Source organism: Plecotus auritus (genome assembly GCF_963455305.1).
Source record: "Plecotus auritus genome assembly, chromosome: 8".
Taxonomy (NCBI): Eukaryota; Metazoa; Chordata; class Mammalia; order Chiroptera; family Vespertilionidae; genus Plecotus; species Plecotus auritus.
In genome coordinates this window covers 149446299-149471312 of record NC_137782.1, presented here as the reverse complement: position 1 = coordinate 149471312, position 25014 = coordinate 149446299, and the positions used below count along the sequence as shown (strand labels likewise).

Sequence of the window (25014 nt, the reverse complement as noted above, 5' to 3'; positions counted from 1 at the left end):
TATAATAGCCATTCTAGCTGAAGTGAGGTGGTATCTCATTGTGGTTTGCTTTGCATTTCCTGATGATTAATGAGGTTGAGCATCTTTTTGTAAGGCTATCTGTATGTCTTCTTTGGAGAAATGTCTCTTCATATCCCCTGCCCATTTTTTTTATTGGGTAGTTTATTTTTTTGTTATTGAGTTGAGTGAGTTCCCTATAAATTTTGGATATCAACTCTTTGATCAGATATATCATTTGTGTATATCTTCTTCTGTTCAGCAGATCATCTTTTTGTCTGTTTGATGGCTTCCTGCGCTGTGCAGAAGTTTTTTAGTTTGATGAAGTCTCATTTGTTTATTTTCACTTTTGTTTCCCTTTATCAGCTTAGTTTTTAATTAAACTAATTCCTTCAATGCAAAACCAGCTGAAAGAATGCTAGTTTTAATGCAAAGAGTATGCCACGGATGCCATATCCCTTTTCAAACCTCTACTATTAAATATGACTAAAACAGGCAAATCATATAATGTTCATCTCTGCCTGTAAAGACTCCTTCCTGTTTATCTAATCCCTTCCTTATTCTTTATAGGCTTGTCAGATTTTAAGAAGTACAAAAACATCATAAAATATTTCTGAAATCAAGTAAAAGAAACCCATTTTCATTTGACATTGTAAGATTTTATTCCTACCATCAGGAAAGATGTGCACATCTCATTTTTCACTTTTTATACAACTGTGAGAAATAATAACTAAAGAATCTGCTCAGCAAATCGCTGGAAACCCGAAATCACATGACCGACTGATTCCCAATTAAGTAGTAGTAAGTGGCACTATTTTTATTTTAGTAACAAAATATTTTTATGTTGACCATTTTGATGGTTCTTTTCCTCAAACATTCTCTACTTCCTGATTTTTTTAAATTGGGTTTTGAAAAATTATAAAAGAAATGGAAAAGAAACAAAGTAAACAACTACCCTTAATCACAGCACCTCAGTATAGCCACTAATAGCATTTTGGTGCATTTCCTGTTTGTTATACTCATAATTTTTCTTATATTATTTTAGTCATAATATACACACCAATCTGTATCCTGCATTTTTCATTACATATTAGATCACAAACATTTGCTGCTATTTCATAATTTTAACAATTGTTTCAATGGTTGTAAAATATTCCTTTAAGTATATACACAAAATTCTTTTTTAATTATTTCCCTTCTGTTGAATATTAAATTGTGGCTGTTGCTATCTTACTATTATAAATAATCCCGTGATGATATCTTTGTATAGATGAATAGCTCTGTATTTAATATTATTACATTAGGAGGATTTTCTCTAAATGGAATTGGTGGGCTAAAAGATAAAAGAAGTTTTTATAGCTCAATACATACTGTGAAACTGTTTTTCAAGGGATTGTGTTAGTGTATACTCCCACCAGCCATTAGATAAGACAAGCACTGAGTCTCTATAGTCCACCACCAAGTAGATATTGGAGAGAAAAAAAGATTTAGAAAAATAAAATCTTCCTTACTATTCTAAATACCATCATCAGCTCCATCCGACTGGCTCAGGTGGATAGAATGTCATCCCACACATCAAAAAGATGGTGGGTTTGCCCTGGCTGGTTTGGCTCAGTGGCTAGAGCGTCAGCCTGCGGACTGAGAGGTCCCAGGTTCGATTCCAGTCAAGGGCATGTACCTTGGTTGCGGGCACATCCCCGGTGGGAGGTGTGCAGGAGGCAGCTGGTCGATGTTTCTCTCTCATCGATGTTTCTAACTCTCTATCCCTCTCCCTTCCTCTCTGTAAAAAACCAATAAAATATATTAAAAAAAAAAAAAAGATGGTGGGTTCGATTCCCGGTCAGGGCACATTCCTAGGCTGGAGGTTCAATTCCTGGTTGGTGCCTAGGGGAGACAACCAATCGATGTTTCTCTCTTTCTTTCTCTCTCTCCCTAAAAGTCAATAAAACATATTCTCGAGTGAGGATTATACGTACATAAACAAATAAATAAATAACATCACTTGTAGCCCCTATATGTTCAAAGAAGTTATGCAGAATATCTGATATCCTTTTCAAAGACATTCAGGAGGGAACAAAATTTATGTAATTTGTTGGTAGATCAGGAGGTTTATTTGGGTCATTTCTAAAAGCAGTTAAATTAATTAAAGGGAGGGCAAGAGGAAGAAAATCCACAAATGACAAGTTTTATTTTGTTCAATTTGATTGCATAAGAATGACTAAGATTTGTTACAGTTTGGTTTCTCTCTTAAAAAAAAAAAAAAAAAGCCAAAACCGGTTTGGCTCAGTGGATAGAGCGTCGGCTTGCGGACTCAAGGGTCCCAGGTTCGATTCCGGTCAAGGGCATGTACCTTGGTTGCGGGCACATCCCCGGTGGGGGGCGTGCAAGAGGCAGCTGATCGATGTTTCTCTCTCGTCGATGTTTCTAACTCTCTATCCCTCCTCTCCCTTCCGCTCTGTAAAGAATCAATAAAATATATTTAAAAAAAAAAAAAAAAAAAGTCCTGCTATGAGGACTGGACCTTTGGGTCTTGGCATTTGTGGGGCGTGGTCATTATAAAGGTGCTAAGAGGGAATGGTGGCTGTAGAAGTTCCCGATACAATTTTTTTCTGTAGGTGCAAAAAGGCCCTTTTTACTTATGGTAGACATGTGCTCTGGCATCTGTCCCCCAATACTTAGTCTTTCTTATGGGCAAAGCAATTATGCTGATCAATAACTGAAATAGCCAATAAGTACACCACCTTACATTGGTAATTTCAAGATTAAAAACTGTTTTCCAACCAGACAAATCCCTCACCAACTGCTTCTGCTGAGAGCCACCTACACTTCAGGGACAAAATGTAATTCACCAACTGAATCCTTGACAAACAAGAAGGCTGTGTTTTTTAACAAGTGAAAATGGCTCCTGAGAGGCACCTAACATCCTAGAGGATTTTCAGATTAAAAGTTAATGTACTTTTTATGACTGAAAAATTGTGTAGTAATCTGCTATGCCATTACATGGTCATCTAGTCCTTTTTTAATAGACTGCTCCTGGAGATTTTATGCATAAATGATTAAATTTCAATGAGCTAGTTTTCACGGATGATGGAAAGAAAGGAGGATGAGATATGCACCTGTATGTATCCATCTTTTATAACCTGCTCATTCTCAAAACGGTTTAAAGTGACTCGGAGAATGTCTCTAGGCCGTACTATGTTGCACCAGATACACAGGTCAGATTTCTGGTGATTGTAGGTTTCAGGTATAGCAACAATGAGACAACCTGTCCCAAGTCAATAGGGCTCAAATGACACCACGACCTTACCATGCAACTATACACAAAACACATCTCAGAAGAATTAGTCACACATTTTTTTTTCTTTTTTAATATATTTTTATTGATTTCAGAGAGGAAGAGAGAGGGAGAGATAAAACCATCAATGATGAGAGAGAATCACTGATTGGCTGCCTCCTGCACACCCCACACTGGGGATCGAGCTCACAAACTGAGCATGTGCCCTGACTGTGAATCCCACCGTAACTTCCTGGTTCATAGGTCGACACTCAACCACTGAGCCACACCAGCCCGGCCGTTACAAACTTTTTTTCAAAATCAAAATGCCAAGCTCTGACCAATGTGGCTCAGTTGGTTGGAGCTCATTTGAACAACATTCAACCAACTGAGCCACACTGGCCAGAGCTGTTTCTTATTTTTAAGAGCATACATGCAACACAGTATTTCATTAGAATAACACTATACAATTCATTTACAAAGCTAGCACTCTTAGAAACATCTTTCATACACATGTCTTAGGCACGCATGTCTTTGAATAGGCTCTAGATAGCCTAAGACAACTATTTTTAAGTCTTGGCTATTCTTCTGACAATTATTTTCTTATCTCTAAATAGTATGTGCATTTTGTTATTTCTTAGTTGGCATTTTAGACATTATCTATTGATGACATCTTAGAAAAAATGAAGAAATATCTCTCTTGCTCTATCTCCTGCTCATCCAATCAAAAAGTAGCATTTTAAATCAATGTTTCCTGAATAACTGTTATTCCTTGCAGAGCCAACTTACATAACATGATTTCTTGTTTGCACAGTCTTTGTTTTACCTGGAGTTAATTGGTGCCTTGTTTTTGCACTTGCATATTTTGCTATACATATTTTCTTAATTGTTCTTGAGTGCTTTTTCCTGTAGGAACATTCTTTCTGGAGTTCTTCCAGTTTCTTTCTTAATGTAGATTGTTTTTTTCTCTCAGCCTGCTGTATAGTGGTCCTGTTACAGGACAGGGGATCTGGCCCTGAGCTGGTTTGCCAAGGGCCTGCAGGTAGAGTGTGGATTCTTGACTTTGTGCAGGAAAGATTTCATAAGACAGGTCCAAGTGACTTTGAGGGTACATTTATTAAAGCTGGGGACAGTGAAACAAGGAAGGCCGTAGCATAGAAGAGCAGCAGGAGAGCCTAGGTTGGGCTGCTTTAGCTCACTGGGAAGTCAGAGAAAAAGGGGGCCTTGGAGACATGGTCAGGGGATTCGTCCAGAGCGAGCTGCTGCTGCTTCCCTGGTTGCAAGCCTTGTGGGGTCCCTGACAGTTTAGGAGATTCGTGCCTGTGGGAGAAGAAGATGGGCAAGAGCAAAGGCATGGGTGTGCTCCCGGGAGGGAGAGTGAGCAATGGTTGTCTTGAGGGTTTTCTCTCTTCCTCGCACGTGGGAATCTTAGGGGAGGTCTCAGGGAGGCTTTCAGTAGAACATTCATCAGTTTTCCAGGTGTGCTCTTTCAGGCTCATAGTCTACTGATTGGTCAGCCCCAGAGCTGGGGGTTATTGGTCATTGCAGCTGGTCCTAGAGTCGCCCACCTGGTTTTGCTACTTTTCTGGGCCTAGAGCTGAAATACAATGGAGGCCTAGATGTTATCCCTCGGGAGGTATCTGGCTGTAAATTGCTCGGCCATTTTGTTAAGCGGTCTCATTTTCCCCATTCCACTTGCCAAGGAGTTTTCCTAGCTTCTTACTATCCTGACTCACTCTATACCTCTTAATAACTGTGTGACCTCAGACAATTAACTTCCATCTCCCAAACTATCAAATAGAGATAATAAATACCACCCCATCAAGTTGCTGTGAGGATTAAATGAAACAGGATATGTCTGTCACAGAGCACTGTGCCAGGCACCAGAAAACACTCGATGCATTATCGCTCAAGCCGACCTTAGCAGTAGTAGTAGATTTATAAAGTTTCTTCCAGTTCTAAGAGTCCTTAACAGTTCTGTGACTGTGAATTTAATTTTTAAAACCATTAAACTGAATGATAAAGTCAATCAAATGAGTTTTTCAGATAAAGGTTTATAATGGCCTAATGATTAGTGTGTTTATCTCAAGAACACGCTCATCTCCCACTGCTGGGATCAAAGGAGTTCGCTCTCTGAGTTTACAAATTTGTGGCTCTAAACTAAACCCATACGTCTGCTCTGGGAATGCATGTTTAGGACAGACATGAATCACAGCCCTGGGCTACTTCTTTATCCTGGAATATTTTAGTAATCTTTTCACCTTGTGGAAGGACAGGATGTTCCAAATCAGTGAATCACTTTTATACATAAAATGGAATGGATGAGGTGATATCAATGAAAATGGTGAAATAAGGGTCTCCAAAAATCTTCTCCTCCGTAAAAGCAACGAGAACAAAGGCAACATTTGTCAGAATCAATTTCTTTGTGCCATTTCCCATACCAGGCCGTTTATCTTGCAGGATGCCTAACCTAAAATGTTAATAAATCGTTTTAATTGAATTTCTCTTTACCACGTGTATAAACAAATCCTTATTAACTCATGGCATCCATTTAAAATGTGTAATGCAAAGGAAATACAGTATCACCCGGTGGGGAAAAAACTGGTGTCTCGACTGCTTGCCGCCAAAGCCAACTGCACAATGCATTTATAACTATCTCCTTCCCCACACACATACACACCTGTACATACCTGTACACACACACAGAGCCAAGAGAACAGACAATGGCCAACAGAGATAACATATCTTTGAAGATGTGAAGCAGTTAGGAGGAACAGAACCTGACGGGGCGAGGTGGAGAAGAGGGCCTGCCAAGGAGAAGCAGGCTCCACAGAACCTACGAGAAGCTCAGGAATTTCAGGCATCAGGCCCCTGTGAGATGGAGGTGAGAGCGGAGCTGAAAACAGGATTTGCTGATCGTCTTCTCCCAAGTCCCTGCTCACCTCATCCCCAGCAGTCAGGTAGCTACCCATCCCACATCCCTGTAGGAAACAGAGGGTTTCATTTATGGGGAGACTGTGCCAGGGATCTGGACTCAGGAGCCCCAGGCACTGTGAGGACAGGGGCCTTTACTGAAGACAGGAATTAAGTGAACGAAACCTTACAAATGGTGAGACCTCCAACCCTTCCCCCATTCAGTTCCCAGAACTGGCAACTGGCTTACACCCCAGGCAGGAGGCTAAGGAGTCATTTTGAAGCAACTGAAGGGTCCAAGAGTAAAGGCCTACAGATATAAGCAATTATGGTCTACCAAAATTAAAAGCCAGGTCCTCATCCCATCCACCTACTGTGAAATCCACCGGGAAATAATCCCTACCTTATTAGTTTCCTGTGGTTACTGCAACAAATTACCATGTATCTGGTGGCTTAAAACAACAGAATTTTATTCTCTCAAAGTTCTGGAGGCCAGATATCCAAAATCAGTTTCACTGGGCCAAAACCAAAGCAAGGCCATGTTACCTCTGGAGACTCCGTGGGGAGATCCATTCTCTGCCTCTTCTAGTTTCTGGTGGCGGCTGCCTTCCTTGGTTTGTAGCCACATCACGCCAATTTCTGCCTCCATGGTCACATTGCTTTCTCCTTACCTTTTACAAGGATACTTGTGATTGTATTTAAGGCCCACAAGATAATGTAGGACAGTGGTCGGCAAACTGCGGCTTGCGAGCCACAGGCGGCTCTTTGGCCCCTTGAGTGTGGCTCTTCCACAAAATACCACGGCCTGGGTGAGTCTATTTTGAAGAAGTGGCACTAGAAGAAGTTTAAGTTTAAAAAATTTGGCTCTCAAAAGGAATTTCCATCGTTGTACTGTTGATATTTGGCTCTGTTGACTAATGAGTTTGCCGACCACTGGTCTAGGATAATTTCTCCATCTCAAGATCCTTAATATAATCATATCTGCAAAGTTCCTGCCATATAAGGTAACATTCACAAATTCTGGGGATTTGGTCATGGATATCTTTGGGAGCTATTATTTAGTCCATCACACCACCCACATATAGCAAGCTTTCAATCAGCCTTTTAGTTTCTCACACTTCAGTGTTAGTGACATCAAAACTTTTTCACCTTTGTTGGATATCTGAATTTCTTGCTTTATGAATTATCTATTTGTGGCTTTATCTGTTTTACTTTCTACTGGTGTTTTCCCCATAGATTAAGAGAATTTTAGATAAGGTCACCACTAACTCTTTATCTGCCATGTATGTTGAACATACTTCTAATTGGCATTTGCCTATTAACTTGTTTACAGTTTGTTTTCTAAAATATATTTAGGAAAATATATGATTTCCTAAATTTATTTTTTAATGTGAGGATCTTTGTTAATTTATTCCCTATCTCTCATTAAATATTTAAGAATGCTAATCATAATAGTTTTAATAAAAAATATTAAAATGTTATATAATCTGATATATTTCTTTTCCTTTGTACTTCATACATGCTATTATGTCAGAAAAATCTATCTGCCTTATCCTAAAAGTAGATATATGCTAATATATTTTCTCTTGGTTTTATGGTTTCAAAATTATTTAATTATTTAATCAATATGGAATTTATTTTAATATGTGATAGAAAGACTCTAACATGTTTTTTTCCAAGTTATTTAACAATTGTCTAACACAGAATGTCTTTTCCTTTCCCTATGGATTTCTCCTATCATCTTTCTCAAATATATAAATCTTCTATATCCTCATGTCTGTTTCAGAGCTTGGTTCAGTTATCTTAATTACTCTTTCATATGTTTTCTGTATGTCTCCTTCCCCCTACCCCGCAGTTTCTAGTTACAAATAAATAACTATAGTCCATCACATTGTTCCAAAATAATTTCATATTTTCTTATCTTTCTAAATGTTCTAATAATTATTTATTTTTTGGCATTCTACTGGTTACTTATCTAAAAGAGTTCGCTTTTTATCATAATTCATGTATATGTATTTGGAAATTTTTAGAAACAGGAAAACATTTTCACATTTTTTAAAGAAAAGAACCTAGAGATACTTTTTCTTCTTTTGTTAATAGAATGAGCTATTTGAATATCGCTGATGGTTTTATTACTTAGTTAATTCAACAAATACTATGTGTCAGTCATTCTTCTAGGTACTGGGTATACAGGACAAAAACAAACAAATATCTCCACCTTCATGAAACTTAAATTCTAGGAAGGGAGACAGATAAAAACAGGATGGGTCAAACTTGAATGTAGTGAGTGCATCAGACAGTGATGAGTGCTATGGAGGAAAAGAAAGGAAGGAAGGGGGACAGGACATTCTGAACAGGAGACTAGGGATGACCTCACTGAGGTGATGTGAGTCAAGACCTAAAAAAGTAAATTGACACAAATGGTTACCTTACATTTGAAATCCCTAGTATAGCTTCGGATATACTGTAAGTATATTTAACATCAATGATATAATCATTCATTGCTTATCTACGCCAATGAGCAAAATGTTAATCTTGATATATCAAAAGGAATCATTGCATATTTTAAACATCAAATTCACCATGAGTTAAGTGTCTACAATGTACTTACAGGAGTGAAGTAGGATGACGGAAACCTTTGAACTGTAGAACGAAATACGAAGCTCCTATATTAAAAAAAAGAAAATATATGATTTCCTAAATTTATTTTTTAATGTGAGGATCTTTGTTAATTTATTCCCTATCTCTCATTAAATATTTAAGAATGCTAATCATAATGAGCATAAATGAGGTTTAAAAGCCATTAGTATTGATTGTTAAGTCTGTATATAGAAAGGCATTAGTGAAATGATTGAAAGTAACTTAATAAGAGAGAAGATATTGCAATGTTAACAAAATAGTATGTTAGTCCTAGCTGGTTTGGCTCAGTGGATAGAGCGTCGGCCTGTGGACTAAAGGGTCCCTGGTTCAGTTCCAGTCAAGGGCATATGCCTGGGTTGCTGGCTCAATCCCCAGTGGGGAGAGTTCAGGAGGCAGACAATCAATGATTCTCTCTCATCATTGATGTTTCTATCTCTCTTTCCCTCTCTGTTTCTCTCTGAAATAAATAAAAATATATTTTAAGAAAAAAAAAGTAACTTAATTAGTATATAATTACCTGGAAGCATACTTGGGAACTGGTGCAGGAAGTAGATTGTATTGTCCTGGTGAAAGCTTAACTGACTATACAGAATGGACAGGACACCAATAATAGATTAATACGGATCTTAAACTCACTTTATCTTATTATCTGTCATTTATTTTATGAGCATACAACATTATACAACTTAGTCCTTATTTTAACAGTGGAAATGGCACATTTTCAAAGGTGGAGCTTCAAAGCATTCCACAGATATTCACATTTCAAACACTCTTAGAACTAATCAATAAATTCAGTAAAGTTGCAGGTATCTGAACAAGAAATTAAGAAAACAATCTCATTTGCAATACAAACACAATAAAATACTTAGAAATAAATTTAACTAAGGCAGGGAAAGATCTGTACACTGAAAACTATAAGAAAGAAATTGAAGCCCAGCCAGTGTGACTCAGCGGTTGAACATCAACTCAGGAACAACATATCGCTGCTTCAATTCCTGGTTAGGGCAAATGCCCAGGTAGCAGGCTCGATCCCCAGTGAGGGTGTGTACAGGAGGCAGCCAATTGGTGATGTTCCTCTCTCATCAATGTTTCTCTCTATATATCCCTCTCCCTTCCTCTCTCTCTAAAAATCAATAAAAATATGTTTTAAAAAAAGGAAGATACAAATAAATGGAAAGATATCCCCATGTTCATGGATGAGAAGAATTAATACTACCCAAAGCAACGTATAGACTCAATAACATCCCTATAAGAATTCCAATAGCACCCAACTAGTGTGGCTCAGTGGTTGAGCATCGACCCATGAACCAGGAAGTCACGGTTCGATTCCCAGTCAAGGCACATGCCTAGGTTGCGGGCTCGATCCCCAGTGTGGAACATGCAGGAGGCAGCTGATTAATGATTCTCTCTCATCATTGATGATTTTATCTCTCTCTCCCTCTCCCTTCCTTTCTGAAATCAATAAAAATATATTTTCAAAAATTCCAATAGCATATTTCACAGATAAAGAAAAACAATCCTAAAAATTTATATGGAACCACAAAAGAACCTGAAGTTAAAGTAATCTTGAGAAAGAAAAAAAAAGCTGAAGGCATCACACTTCCTGATTTCAAACTATATTACAAAACTATAGTCATAAAAACAGTATGGTACTAGCATAAAAACAAATACATAGACCAATGCAACGGAATGAAAAACTCCCCCCCCCCAAAAAAAAAAAAGAAACGTCCATGAATATACAATCAACTTATCTTGGCAAGGGCAGCAAGAATTCACCATGGGTGAAAGAATAGTCTCTTCAATAAATTGTATTGAGAAAACAGGATATCCACATGCAAAAGAATAAAATTAAACCCCTATCTTATACCACTCATAAAAATTGACTCAAAATGGACTGAATACTTAAATGTAAAACTTGAAACCACTAAACTCCTAGAAGAAAACATAGGGAAAACTCCTTGACATTCGTCTTAGCAATAATTTTTTTTGAATATGACACTACTAGTAAAAAGAGGAAAATAATGCATCAAAAGCAAAAATAAAGCAGTGGGAAGACATCAAACTAAAAAGCTTCTGCATAGCCAAGGAAACAATCAACAAAGTAAAAAGGCAACATAAACAATGGGAGAAAGTATTTACAAACCATGTATCTGATAAGGTTTTAATATCTAAAATATATAAGGAACACATACAACTCAATAACCAAAAAATAATCCAATTAAATTGGGCAAAAGACCTGAATAGACATTTTTTTTCAAAGAAGACATACAAATAGCCAACAATTACATGAAAAGGTGCTGAAACACCACTAATCATCAAGGAAATGCAAACCCAAACCACAATGTGATGTCACCTCACAACTGTTAGGATGGCTATTATAAAAACGACAAGAGATAACAAGTATTGGTGAGGATGCAGAGAAAAGGGAATGCTTGTGCACTGTTGGTGGAAATGTAAAATGGTACAGACATTATAAAAAAAACTGGTTCCTTGAAATATTAAAAATAGAACTACCATACGATCTAGCAATTCCACTTCTGGGTATATATCCAAAGGAAACAAAATCAGTATCTGGAAGAGACATCTGAACTCCCATGCTCAGTGCAGCATTTTTCACAATGGCTAAGCTATGTAAACAACCTAAGTGTCCCCTGATGTATGAATGGAAAAGAAAATGTGATGTATAAATAACTGAAAATATATATATATTTCGATAAATCAGCCAGCCCGGTCCTCCCACCACCCACTCCCGATAATTCGATAAAAAATAAAGGAAATCCTGCCTTTTGCAACAACATGGATGAACCTAGAGGGCAAAATGCTAAGTGAAATAAGCCAGACAGAGAAAGACAAACACTGTTTTGTATCACTTATACGTGGATCTAGAAAGTCTGTACCAGAAAGCCTGTACTCCTGACTAGAAAGCCTGTACTCCTGACAGAATAGAATGGTGGTTGCCAGAGGGAAAAAAAAGAATGGTGGTTGCCCAGGGCTGGGGTAGGGATGGGGGTTGGTCAAAGTGTACAAAATTTCAGTTATAAGCTAAATAAGTTCTGGGGATACAAGGTACAGCATGGTGACAATAGTTAATAATACTGTATTTGTATACTTGAAATTTGCTAAGAGAATAGAGCTTATATGTTCTCATGCATACACATAATGATAACAATGTGAGGTGATGGATATGGTAATCAACTTGATTGTGGTAACCATTTCACATTATATTCACAATCAAATCATCATGTTGTACACCTCAAATACATATAATTTTGTCAATTATACATCTGTAAAACTGGGGGGAGATAAATAAACCCAACTGGGTGATCTGAAGATGGTAAAGACCAAGAGGAACTTCCTAGAGGGGAGCCAGGAAGGTATTCTAAGGAGAAACATTGCAGAAGAGATTGTCTCTCTGCCCATTGTCAAACGTGCTGCAAACTACCTGGTGGCTCCATCGTCCTTGGGTTATGGATTTTAGCTCAGAGGTGCATGAGTAAGGGAGTAGAAGGAACTGGTAAGCACAGAGCTTGGGATATGTAAAGGAAGGGAAGGAGAGGAGGAAGCCGAATGAGAAGCCAGGAAGACTGACCCAACTTCCAGAACTCCTTCTATTGCAGGAGCTGGTAGGAAGCAATCATCATAATTAAAGGCCAAGAGGCGTCACGACCAAAACAACCAAACGACCAGTCGCCATGAGGTGGTATTGACCACTTCTTCAGGGCCGCTCACGCCCAGATGGGTAGGTCGTGGGCGTGCCCCGCAGCCTGTGTCAGTGCCTCAAGCCCCAGCAGCAGTGGCAGTGGCGGCAGCAGCCGCAGCGAAGGCAGCAGCGACGCCCCCGTGAGCGGCCCTGAGCAGGCAGCGTGTTCCATCAGTGGCTGGCCGGGCACACGCGCATGGAGGTGAAGTCTCCGGCGCCCGCTTTCCGGCAGGCCTGAGCCTCCGAGCAGCCGGGATGAGCTGGTGATCCCAGCGGCGCCCAGTGGTGGAGGTGGCGTTCAGCCTGGAGACTGGCGAACGGGCAGAAGATGGCCCTGATGGCAGGAGGCTAGGCCTAGGGACCCAATCTGCATGATTTAACCGTGCACTGGGCCTCTAGTTATATTATAAAATTCTAGGAAGAATCCTTCCCAAAGTGAGCAATCTACTCCCTACCCTCTATTATTTTAAAATCAGATTTAAAAATACAATGCTGCCTTTTTAAATTTTATTTTTAAATCTTTATGAAAGTATTACATATGTCCCTCTTTTCCCCCACTGACCTCTTCTAGCCTGTCCCTGCTGCCCATTTCCTCCACTGCCCCCCATCCCCCCATCTCAACCCCAAGCCTTCAAAATAAGGCTTCCATATGCTGGCATTCTATGCCCCACGGAAGTTCAGCTAATACAGCTCAGCCTGCTGCTTTCATTCACATATTAGTACAGCATTTTGAGTGTATGGGCAGATGTTGTAGATACACTGACAACAGCAGTAAAAACAAATTTTATGATAAAATACACACACTGTCCTGATGCACCTGTGCCTTGTTAATTGTTCACTTGACATTAAATAAACGCCCAGGAAACACTGGTATTATTTGTTATTCTAGTGTGGAAGCAGGAAAATGTATTTTAAGCAGGGGCTTTTGGGGGCTGCAACATCCTATTTCTTGACTTGATGATGGTTATGTGGGTGTTTGCTTTCTATTTACTTTAAATAGTGCATGTATGCTTTATGTGCTTGCTCTCACATGTTCGCTTACTGTCTTATGTACATATACACACATACTCAGAAGGAGAAAGAAGAAAGAGAACTGAAAAGCGAAGAGAAAAAAAACACCCTTAAAGCAGCTGTTTAACTATGCATACTCAGCAATCACATAGAGTTTCTATATAAAAGTATTGTGGGAAAAACTCTTAGCACTAGTCTAGAAAGGAATATTGATTCCCCGTAGCTTCTGTATTTGTCTTTCTTTACTTGCCTTGGCCATTCTTTGCTGTTTAATATTACTGAGAGAGGGCTTTTTTTCCCCATAAAGTTGTGAATAGTCAGCTGCCTTATGTAAAAGACTGTTTCTCTGCACATCATTGCAAACTATTCTGGGTGGCTCCACTGTCCTTGGAGATTTTTAATATACACATATATGTTCCTAATTCCTACAGATGCGTGTCACTTCTTCATTTGTAATGAGGAGCAAAGACTCTAGACAATGTGCCCATAACAATACCTGATTCTAGTTAATGTTTCAGTCCATGTAGATTAGGCACTCAGAAATCTTGCAATAGCTTGTAGCCATACAATATGACAGGATGCTATTAGTGTGGATACTTCATTCAGTTCTGTGGTACCAACACCACCAAGGTCAGAATAAGTGAAAAAATCCAACCGTACTTATTAGGCTCTTGGTATGACAACATTTTGAGAACCAAATCCATAAATAGGTGGGACAAAAAGAGATTTTTTCAATGTGTTAGAAGCCCTGTTGGGATGATCATAAGGTGAATGCTGCCAAAGGACTGGCAGGTGCAATACTTTGTAGGTACTATTGGTAGAAATTCAAGTGTATCTTTTCTCTGAGAAGTAAAGTCTTTTGTGTTGTATGGAAGTATCACTGACTCACTGCTCAGACTTCTTTATGGAATGAGAGATAAACAATACAGGACCTTCTCAAAAAGAAGCCTGCTTAATGATACCAATTATATTGTTGTTGTTGTTTTTTTAGGTTATCCAATATCTGATTTTATTCAGTCTTCCATATAGACAAAATCATATACTGTGCAACCTTGAAGAGTCACTTCAGACTTCTTTGGTCTATCTTAGGAGATACTCTATTAAAACACTGCTATACACTCCTGACATCCTTGGAGCTGAGATGGTGTGAGCTTGATCTCAGATAATGGAAAAGACTTAAGCAGGAACAAGTTAAGGAGGCGCCGAAACCGGTTTGGCTCGGTGGATAGAGCATCGGCTTGCGGACTGAAGGTCCCAGGATCGAGATTCTGGTCAAGGGCATGTACCTTGGTTGCGGGCACATCCCCAGTGGGGGGTGTGCAGGAGGCAGCTGATTGATGTTTCTCTCTCATTGATGTTTCTAACTCTCTATCCCTCTCCCTTCCTCTCTGTAAAAAATCAATTAAAAAAAAGTGGATTCCTTTAAAAAAAAAATAAACAAGTTAAGGAGGCAAGGCAAACAAAACTGGAAATAAAGCAGATAACACTGATATTATTTGTGAATTTACCAGTACCTTAGAATCGTTATCAGCTCCAAATGAACTAAGAATTACAGTGGGTCCCAATCCCTGAGATAAGTTTTCTGTAACCATCTTTCAAAATCCATTTTCATTTGCCACTTTCTTGACATATTTGCATGTGATACTTGCTCTTTGACAATTCAGTTTCAAACATATCTGCTAAATGAGCTAATTTTCAAGGTCACTTTTTTTATTTAAATGGTGTTGGTACAATGAATAGCTCCATCTTACCTATGTTTTGCTTTTCATTATCCCAACATTTAAGTCTTGAGTTCCCTACAGTATCACTTGCCAGCCCAGTCAATGCCTTGGCCAGTGAAAAACCATCCTGTTGAAAATCCCTTTGGTGCACTTTCAGTTAACATGTCTTCAGAGATATCTTTATCACAGCTATAAACACAGCTAACAAAGGTCAATGAGCTGGCAAGATCCAGTGCAAAGACCCTGAGATGGGAGTGGCAAAGTCAGGAAGCTTCCAGGAGGCCAGTCCGGCAGAAAGAGAGGGAGGAGGAGGAGTCAAAGAGGAGGTCTGGAATAAAGCCAGTTCACACTAGAACTGCTGACTCTGAGAACGACCCCTCAGAGATCACACCCACTATTGCAAAGATTTAAACCCTGTGGTTCCCAATCAGGAAGGGGGTGCCCCCAGGGGACATTTGGCCATGTCTGGAGACAGTTTTGGTTGTTACAACTGAGAGGGGGACTACTCTTGGCATCTAACTAACTAATGGCATTAATTACTCAGGAATGCTGCTAAACATGCTACAAAGCACAGAACAGCCCCCCACAACAAAGAATTATCCCATCCAAAACGTCAGTCATGTCAAAGTTGAGAAACCCTGAATTAGACATATAAGTGGAGAAATTTAAAAAAAGATCAGTTGGATATACAAGTCTGGAATGCAAAAAAGAAGTCTGGGCAGGAGATATAATTTGGAAATCATAAAGAGTTGGTGTTCAAAGCCAAGACTAAATGAGATCACCAAGGGAGTGAACATTGAGAGGGAGTAAGTGTAGAGGAGGACGAGGTCTGGGGGCCTGGGGTGGGGAGAAGGGGCTGCACCTGCAAAAAGGCTGAGAAGAAAAAATAAGAAGGAGGATTGAGGTGGAGGTGTCAGGGATGTGGAAAGGAGAGAGGTGAGATAAAGCACACAGGAGAGTGGGAGGTACACAGACTAGGGAAGTCCATTCAGTGCCCACGTGAGGTGAAGACTATAAAATGAGGCCAGTCATTCCACAACACGGATGCAGGTACAAAGTCCCCAGAGAGTTAGAGTCACCCAGGTTTGTGGCTTTGACAAACAAGTGAGATGTGCTATCAGGGACAAGGGAATTGAGGGCATATGCTGGGCGTAACTCTGATGACTGACTATGGGATTTAAGCTTTGCGAGCAGGATCAATGGATTAGAGATTGTGGGAAACAGAAAAATTGGTGGTGGGGGGGGGCTGGGCTACTAGAGTGGCTGAAGCTGAACATTAGGAGTGGTCAGAGTGGGGTGCACGCAGTTGAGATTATGCAGGGTTGGAATTATTGGTCTTGAAAAAAATCCAAGGAGTGAGTAACTGAGGTAGAGGAGAGTTCAAGAAACTGAGAAGGGAGATTGTTGGAAGGTCATCTGCATGTGTACTGAAATGATGACAGGAGTAGTGGAAAGGGTGGCAGGGAGAGAAGGGAGCTAAAATCATCCAGAAATAAGTGGGAGTAACCCTGGGGTTAGTGGATGACAGCAACATTGGGGAGAAGCAGGTCACAAACTGTATATATGGAGAGAGATGGTCCCACTTTTATACATATAATTCTACAATAAAAATGTATTATTTCTCTGGTAAGAAAAATTTATTTTAAAAAATTTAGGATCATCTCCAATACTCTTTTTTATCAATTAAATTTATTGGAGTGACATTGATTAAATGGATTATATCTGTTTCAAGTATAGATTTTTATGATATATGATCCATATATTGCATTATGTGCCCACCACCCATAAACAAATTATCTTCTGTCCCCATATATTTGGCCTCCTTTATCCTTTACTACCCCTGACCCCCTTACACACACACACACACCCACACACACACACACACACACACACACACATTCAAATATATCTATAGTAATAAAAACGTAATATGCAATGAACAGCGGAACAACCGTCCAGATGATCACGCTATGACACCCACTGGCGCCAGGCCAGCCAAGGAGGGTGCAATGCAATTGGTTGGGGGACCCGCCATTGCCCCATGATCACCCTGCAGAGGGAGGCCCAGGCTACCTGGCCGGCAGCGCTATGGCGGGTGGGAGGGGCTTCCCGCTGCATGGTGATTGACTGTGGGGCTCCGGACTGCGAGAGGGCACAGGCCAGGCTGAGGGCCCTCCCCCCCATGTATGAATTTCATGCACCAGGCCTCTAGTATATGATAAGATTCTTTGGTACAGGTTCTCTAGTTGAGTTACATGCTTCAGAACAAATAGTAGTAAAAACTTTCTTACAAATAATAAACAGCCCTAATGAAGTATAAAGTGGATATTCTATTAAAAATTCTGAAGCTTGAGAGAATATTGTTCTATCTTAATAAGTAATAATAATAATATATACTCTATCTACCTCAAATTATTTAAATTATTATTTTACTGAATTCTGCCATTAAAAAACCAGAATTATGAGTTTTATTGGTGAGTAAACAATGTTACATCTGGGTAGCTCTCCTTCTGTGAACATACCGTCATAGACCTTTGAAACAGAAAATTAGGAAAACATGTAATTCTCCCAGTTTCTGGAGCTCAATCCTTTGTGGGAGGTGGGGAGAGAGAGGAGAAAGAAAAGAAACAGAAAAAATATGTTTTCAGAAGGTTCTGTCCATCCCTGTGGGTAAGCCAAATTCTTTTGGTCTTTTAAAGCTTTAAATTTTGCCTAATACCAACCTTCTGTGTTTTCTCTTCAACAGTGATCCTTGGCCTACCCTCAGAAACTCCTAAAAGCAAGACAAGATGAAGCAGAAGGGAAGTAAATGGTGGTGGAGAATAAGGAAGAATGGTTTTGCCCTGGACGTGGCCAGAATTATTTCACATGAAGCATGGTGACCTGATACCAAGCCATAAACGTCTAAGTAAAATTTAGTGTTTGTATTCATTCACTGAAGTGACTAGGATAAGACTTACCCAGTGAACTTTTATCATTCTGTCCTGTTCCAAATCTATAATTTGCAAAACAATAAGATGGGTTTACAAGTTGCGTACAACATGCGCTCCTCCCAGGGGAAAATTCTCGTTCATCCTAATAATCGCTACAACCACTGTATTTAATTCAACTTCCAGTTACAATGCATTTCTGCTCAGCAATACTCTGACAAGGTTGTGAAGACTAATACTATTACTAGCTTCCTTACAAATGGGAGATATTAAGGCCCAAAGTCCCAAGTAACAAAGTCCAAGTCACAACGCAGTCCCTGGAACAGGCCTTGATAGTGCTATGCCCCTCCCTTGAGACACAGCTCTTGAGTTCCACCCATCCAAACCCTTATTCATGGCCAGAGGCACAGGGTAGTTGGAAAGAGGGCCATATCGGGGATCAGAAGCCCTCAGTTAAAAGTACTCCTCTGCCACTGAACAAGTTACTTAGTCTCTATTCACCTCAGTTTACGTGCATGTAAAATGGGGCTAACATCTGTTCTGCCTATTTCAGAATGCCTGGGAAGAACTGCTAAGAGAATATATGTAGAAGCGTACAGTAAACTATTAAGAGCCACGTAAGTGCCATGTATTATTCAAGGTCTAGTGTGAGTCCTACTTCATCCAGGGAACCTTCCAACTTTTCAATCCAGCCTACACTGAACTCTCCCCTGGCATTTCCTACTACACTATTTATCTCAGCATTTGCTATATTTGCTCTTGCATTGTTACTTAAATATTTGCAAGTCAGGGACATCTTCCCTTCATAGAGCTTGGCACAGGGCCATAAGCATAGCAATTATTATCGATGTTATGAATGAACTGGTGGACCTGAGAGTAGAGTCTTACCTTCCTGGTACCACAGTGCTCATTTCTACAAGAAATTTTGGGAAAAGCTTCCCTGTGGCATATAGTTATGTTCACGCTCTAATAAGGGTACTCACTCACTGAAAGGCAGAGTTTTCTTTTAAAAGAAGAGAGTACAGCCCGGCCAGCATGGCTCAATGGTTAAGCGTCAACCTGTAAACCAGGAGGTCACGGCTCGATTCCCAGTCAGGGCACATGCTCGGGTTGTGGGCTATATCCCCAGTGTGGAGGGGTACAGGAGGCAGCCAAATCAATGATTCTCTCTCATCAATGATTCTGTCTCTCTCTCTCTCTCTCTCTCTCTCTCCCTTCCTCTCTAAAATCAATAAGAATATTTTTTTAATCTTTATGAAAAAAAAAAAAAAAGAGAGAGAGAAAGAGAGACAGAGTACACTGTGTAAACTGCTTGAAAACACCAGAAGTGTGGGCCAACCACAGATAAGATCCAGAGGCTCCCCCAGTTGGGGAATCCTGCCAAGATTCCCTTGCAGGACATATTTGCAAATTAGGCAGCCCTTGTTTGATTTCTGCAGAAAATAAGGCATCCTAAAGGTTGTTACTTTGTCCCGGGGGAGATACACTCGAAGTTATGTAGACTATTTTCCTCGGAGCTCTTGGTAGCTTTCCCACAAAAACCCAGCTGCTAGTAGGGCTTTACCTGATCTTTGTAAACCAGTGAGCTGGGGCTTGACCGCGGTTGGTCTTTAAATGAGTAAGTGGCCGCTTGCTTCTTCAACAAGTCCAAGAAGTCGGGAGGCATGTACGGGGGAAGGTCTGTTAGTACTGGATTGTTTCTTTGCACAAGAGGTGGTTTTTTCCTTCCTTCATTTTTAAAATTGTAGGTTGCTGCCACTGGATTTAATAGGGATTCTTCAATAAATGTTTTCAAGTGGTAAGTGCCAGGGATAGGAGTATTCTGTGGAAAATTGACATCGTTTTTCAGATCAGTGTGTAAACCAGCAACATCTCCGAAAGCAGCATTCTTGAAAGGGTCATTCCTAAGCAGTATCTCTTAGTTTTACAGTTTAATAAAATTCTATTAAAATACAGTAAACACTCTGGACCAGGGGTCCTCAAACTTTTTAAACAGGGGGCCAGTTCACTGTCCCTCAGACCGTTGGAGGGCTGGACTATAGTTTAAAAAAAAAAAAACTATAAACAAATTCCTATGCGCACTGCGGGCCCGGGACGAGTTGGCTGCTAAGCAGAACAGGCAGCGGGCCAGATAAATGTCCTCGGCGGGCCGCATGTGGCCCGCGGGCCGTAGTTTGAGGACCCCTGCGTCTGGACAGAACAATCTTTTAAGAGAATCATGATTATTTCCTTTCTGAGACAGCTGCTGAGTAATAGCCAATGGGTTATGGCTATAGTTGAGGTTTTTTTCTTAAAAAGTAGCTTCACAGATACTTAAACTTGAGATTCAATTTGTTTATAAATTTCAGGCCTCTAGTGAGACCTGAAATTTAGTTTCTTGACTAAATAAAAATTATCCTACTTCTGCTTAGTAGATGCTATATGCTTCTGTCTAGCCCTTAAACGGGAAGCTTCAGGATAATAACATGAGGCAGGGATGAACTGGCAGAGCATCTTGTCTAATTAGTCCAATAAGGGGTTGGGTACTTTCAAATCCCAACCGCAATGTGGCTAAATGGCCAAACCTGAAAGCTTAGTCACTGCTGCTTTTGTGGCCATCTTTCCACTGAGCACTCAGCTCAGCTCCACCACTGCAGTGAGTTCCATTCCAAGAAGGCTTTGGCCACGGGGCCCCCTGTTATTGCAGGGTGTGCATAGGAACCATTTCTGCAGTATAGAAATGATGTCTCCTGAGAGGGGGGTCTTCTGGTCATTTTACTTTCATCTGTTACTACCTTGCTTTCATACGCCGACCATGTGAACTGATAAAAGTTATCATAGGCTCTGAGCTAAGTAAGATAAGAACTGAAACGCAAAAACCTCTCAGGAATGTATGCTTTTTCTTTCTTGTGTCCTCTTACCAAGGTCATAAACTAGGTTGATCTTACCTCGATATTTTGTAACACAACTAGATTTCTAGAGTTGTTTTACTGTTCCCAGCTTTTAAATTGAAATTTTAGTTTCTCATTCACATGCTGATGCTAAAATTATAAGTATGAAATAAAGCCTACTGTTCTCTTATGAATTGTTAGTGATTTAAACGGTAAGACAGACTTAATCAAATGTTAATGGGAATAAGAATAATATGAATAGAAAATAATGAAAATGTACATACTGTTAATGCTACTCTCCACCATCCTTCTCTTTCAAAAGATGATCGCTTCCGGATTGGTTTCTAGTAACAAACATAAAATATGCTTATTCATTTGAAAGGTGATCCCTGGAAGTTAGATATAACTTATAAAATATTTACTTAAATTAATTAATACCGGCACCAAACATGTCACTCTGACTTCAAATAAAAATATTGTTATCAATTTTGCCTGTAATAGTTCTTTAAATTGCTATTTTATTATTTTAAGTGCTTTTTAAATATCTAAATTCCCTTTGGGAAAATTAGAGCAATAAACATCCCCATGTGACGGAGGTGCCATAAGGATAATTAGATGTGACAAAAATTGGTGTTCTTGGGAAGGAGAGAGTTGTGTAAATCAAAATTGTATTATCATAATTGTTATTAAAGTTTATGGTTCAGTCCTTCTATCTACTTTAGTGGGTGAAGAGAGCTCATCCTCAGACGAGGATGACCTGGGGGACATGGCACATTTTGATGCCAAGAACTGTGTAGATATTATGCCCTTAGGTGTTTTAGAGGCTTTAGAAAACCTAAATTTAAAAGAAAGCAATAAAGGAAATGAGCTTCCACCCCTTCCTCTTTGATGAGGTCCCAATCCGTAGACAATGCCCTCTGCGCTGTATTTGCCAATGAAAGTGAACAATTATCTTGGGTTTGTTTGGCGACTGTAATTTCAGGTCTGTTGCTATGTTGTGTCCATTCAAAAGGAAGAGAGAAAAATATATGTGACGATCATTCCCACTTAATTAATTTTTACTTCTACAAGGTAAATGTAGGCAATAGTGCAGGGGTGATCTCTGCTTCCTATATCCTGACATGCAAAGGGCTCTCCTAGTACTCCACATTCAAACTGAAGAAGAAAATTGAAATCTCTAATGAAGCTGCTGTGTGCATTTATAAGTATTAATGAATCAAAACTGCTTGGATGTTTTACCCTAAAAAAGTATGTGTGGCTCAGGTGTCTGCGCTAGGAACTCAAGGTCAAAATGTGTAGTCATCAGATTAATGTGATATTGAGATACAAATTCCTGGAGATATGGCAAACATTGCCAATTTCTATTTCCTAGGTTCACATACATTAAAAATATATATATATCATAAATATGACACAGCTGGTTCTCTCAGCTTGTCCAGCTAGCTGTGACACTGAAGAGTCAGAGTGATAGAGGAGCCAGACAAACTTGGGCTTGACCTCCAGCTCTGCCACTTACTAGCTAAAGAGCACTAGGCAAATTACTTTGGCCGTTATGAGCCCCCACTTCCTCTTAGGAGGATAAAAATAAGGCATCAGGGATGGACATAGACAGTAGTGGGGTGAGGGCATGTGCTGGGGAGTGGGAGCAGCCGGGGAAAGGTCAATGGGGGAAAAAAGAGACATATGTAATACTTTCAACAATAAAGAATTTAAATTTAAAAAAAAATAAGGCATGAGCATAAGGCATCTATAATAATAAAAGCGTAATATGCTAATTAGACCAGACAGCCGAACAACCTTCCGGACGTCCTTCTGGACTAAGCTGCAGCGGCGGGGGCCAAGGCAGAGGCAGTTAGGGGCAATCAGGCAGGCAGGTGAGCAGTTAGGGACGATGAGGCAGATAGGCAGGAAGTTAGGGGCGATGAGGCAGGCAGGCAGAGTGGTTAGGGGCGATCAGGCAGGCAGGCGCGTGGTTAGGGGCGATCAGGCAGGGATGCACAGTGGTTAGGGGTGATCAGGCAGGGAGGTACAGTGGTTAGGGGTGATCAGGCAGGCAGGCAGGCAAGCAGTTAGGAGCCAGTGGTCCCAGATTGCCAGAGAGATGTCTGACTGCCAGTTTAGGCCCGATCCCACAGGGCCTAAACTGGCAGTCGGACATCCCCCGAGGGGTCCCAGATTGCAAGAGGATGCAGGCCGAGCTGAGGGCCCCCCTTCCGTGCATGAATTTTGTGCACTGGGCCTCTAGTTGTACATATAAACACTTGCAACCACAGCCAGTGCTCCATAATAAATGGTAGCTTTTATTTTTAACATCTCATCTGCCAAGTTAAGAAGCAGATTATTTTGGTATTCTTCAGTTTCCAAGGACACTCTTGTCTTCCTTAATAAGTACTCTATACCCTTTTATTATTTTTCCACATTTGATTCAGCTTCACTGTTAACAGAACACGATTGTTCAGTGTTTCCTTTTGTGTTATTCCCACTAAGTAAAATCATTAAAATATTGACTTCTACTTTCACTTACAATGTTTTTGTTATTAGTACAAAATATGGGTTATCTCAAACAATACATTAAAAATAATAAACAATCAAATTAGCAAAACTGATACAATTCATTGTTCCTGTCTAGCAACTTATATCTACTCTACTTATGAGTACCTCTGGCTTTAGTTTTACTATGTAATATGTGCATTTCTCTAAGAAACGCCTTGTTTCATACACACTAATCTGAATTTCTTCCTATCTATTGCCTTTGTTAGATTTATATTGAATGTTCTCTGTTGCACATTTATAGTCACAGAAATCGAACTTTCCCAGGCATGTCAAGACAGGTCTCCCACCTCTACCTGGGCCAGGAAAATGAGTTGGGAAGGACAAGGGAGAAGTAAACATGATATATATCCAAAAGAAGGTGATTGGCAGCTGCTGCTTTGTTTTGCTCAAGGCAGGTGATCTAAACTCCACCCATCTACCACTTCAAATTCGCTTTAGGGGTGAATCACTTTACAAAAGATAGGCTAAACATCCCTAGCCCAAATTTAAAAACTAAACAAAGGTAGTTTAAAATATTTTATAAATACTAAACTCAAAAACGTGTTCATAGACTGAAAACAACAACAAAAACACTCTCTCGTTAGAGGGAAATGAAAGAAATTTAATCACTATTAAAGTAGTGGTCTCCAGCGTTAGTAGTAGGGAAGAGGGAAAATACAGATAACAAAGGGCAATCGGGAGGATGAGGGAGTAGCAAGGGCAGAGGAAATAAAATGAAGTAGAACTCAAAGATCAGAAGAAAGGACTACAAGGTGGTAAGAACAGAGAGAGAAAAGAGAGAACAGGAGGGGTGCAAAGGCCCGGGACTAGAGGTGGCATTTTGGCTCAAGAGAGGGGCGAAGGGGACCGGTAGTTGGGCGCGTCAGAGGGGAATGGCAGTACCGAGGCCATGACAACTGAACCGCCATGCCCCAAGTCTTCCCTTACTGGGGTAGAAGTGACGGCCTTATCTGGCTGGTCCATTGCGACCTCCGCAGTGCCAAGGCCAAGACTGGAGTCCTGTTGCCAGGAGACGGGGGAGGGGGGAGGCTGCGTCTGAGCATGCGCAGCTCCCCCCCCCCCCCAGTCTTTCTCCAGTGGGGGAGGGGAGACAGACGGGCCCACGTTTTGAAGTCCTGTGCTTAGCCTCGTGACGCACACGTGAGGAGTCGCCTGAAAGCCTTCAGGTATCTGCACCAAGATTTTTAAATTTTATTTATTGATTTTAAAGAGAGAGGAAGAGAGACAGAGACAGAAAGACAGTAACAGAGACAAGAGACAGATACCAGATACACACACCCCTAGGGCTTGGGAACGATGCTCTAACCAACTGAGCACCCGTCCTGGGCGGCGCTGAGACTTCTAAAGGCGGTTTGTAAAGGCTTGAACATACCATAATCGCCATCAGCCCTTTGGCAAATCCCCC

At 40.2% G+C, this 25014-nt stretch overlaps 1 protein-coding gene across 1 annotated transcript; it reads right to left on the bottom strand.

The window, feature by feature from the left end:
* Positions 1–4576: 4576 nt before the first annotated feature.
* Positions 4577–24572, bottom strand: STPG4 (sperm-tail PG-rich repeat containing 4; the record flags this gene model as incomplete). The annotated part of the gene is made up of 5 exons (XM_080684960.1): positions 4577–4591; positions 8796–8850; positions 9342–9406; positions 19751–20008; positions 24537–24572. The coding sequence occupies 5 exons, from the start codon at positions 24570–24572 to the stop codon at positions 4577–4579; spliced, it is 429 nt and encodes a 142-aa protein (XP_080541086.1).
* Positions 24573–25014: the final 442 nt, after the last annotated feature.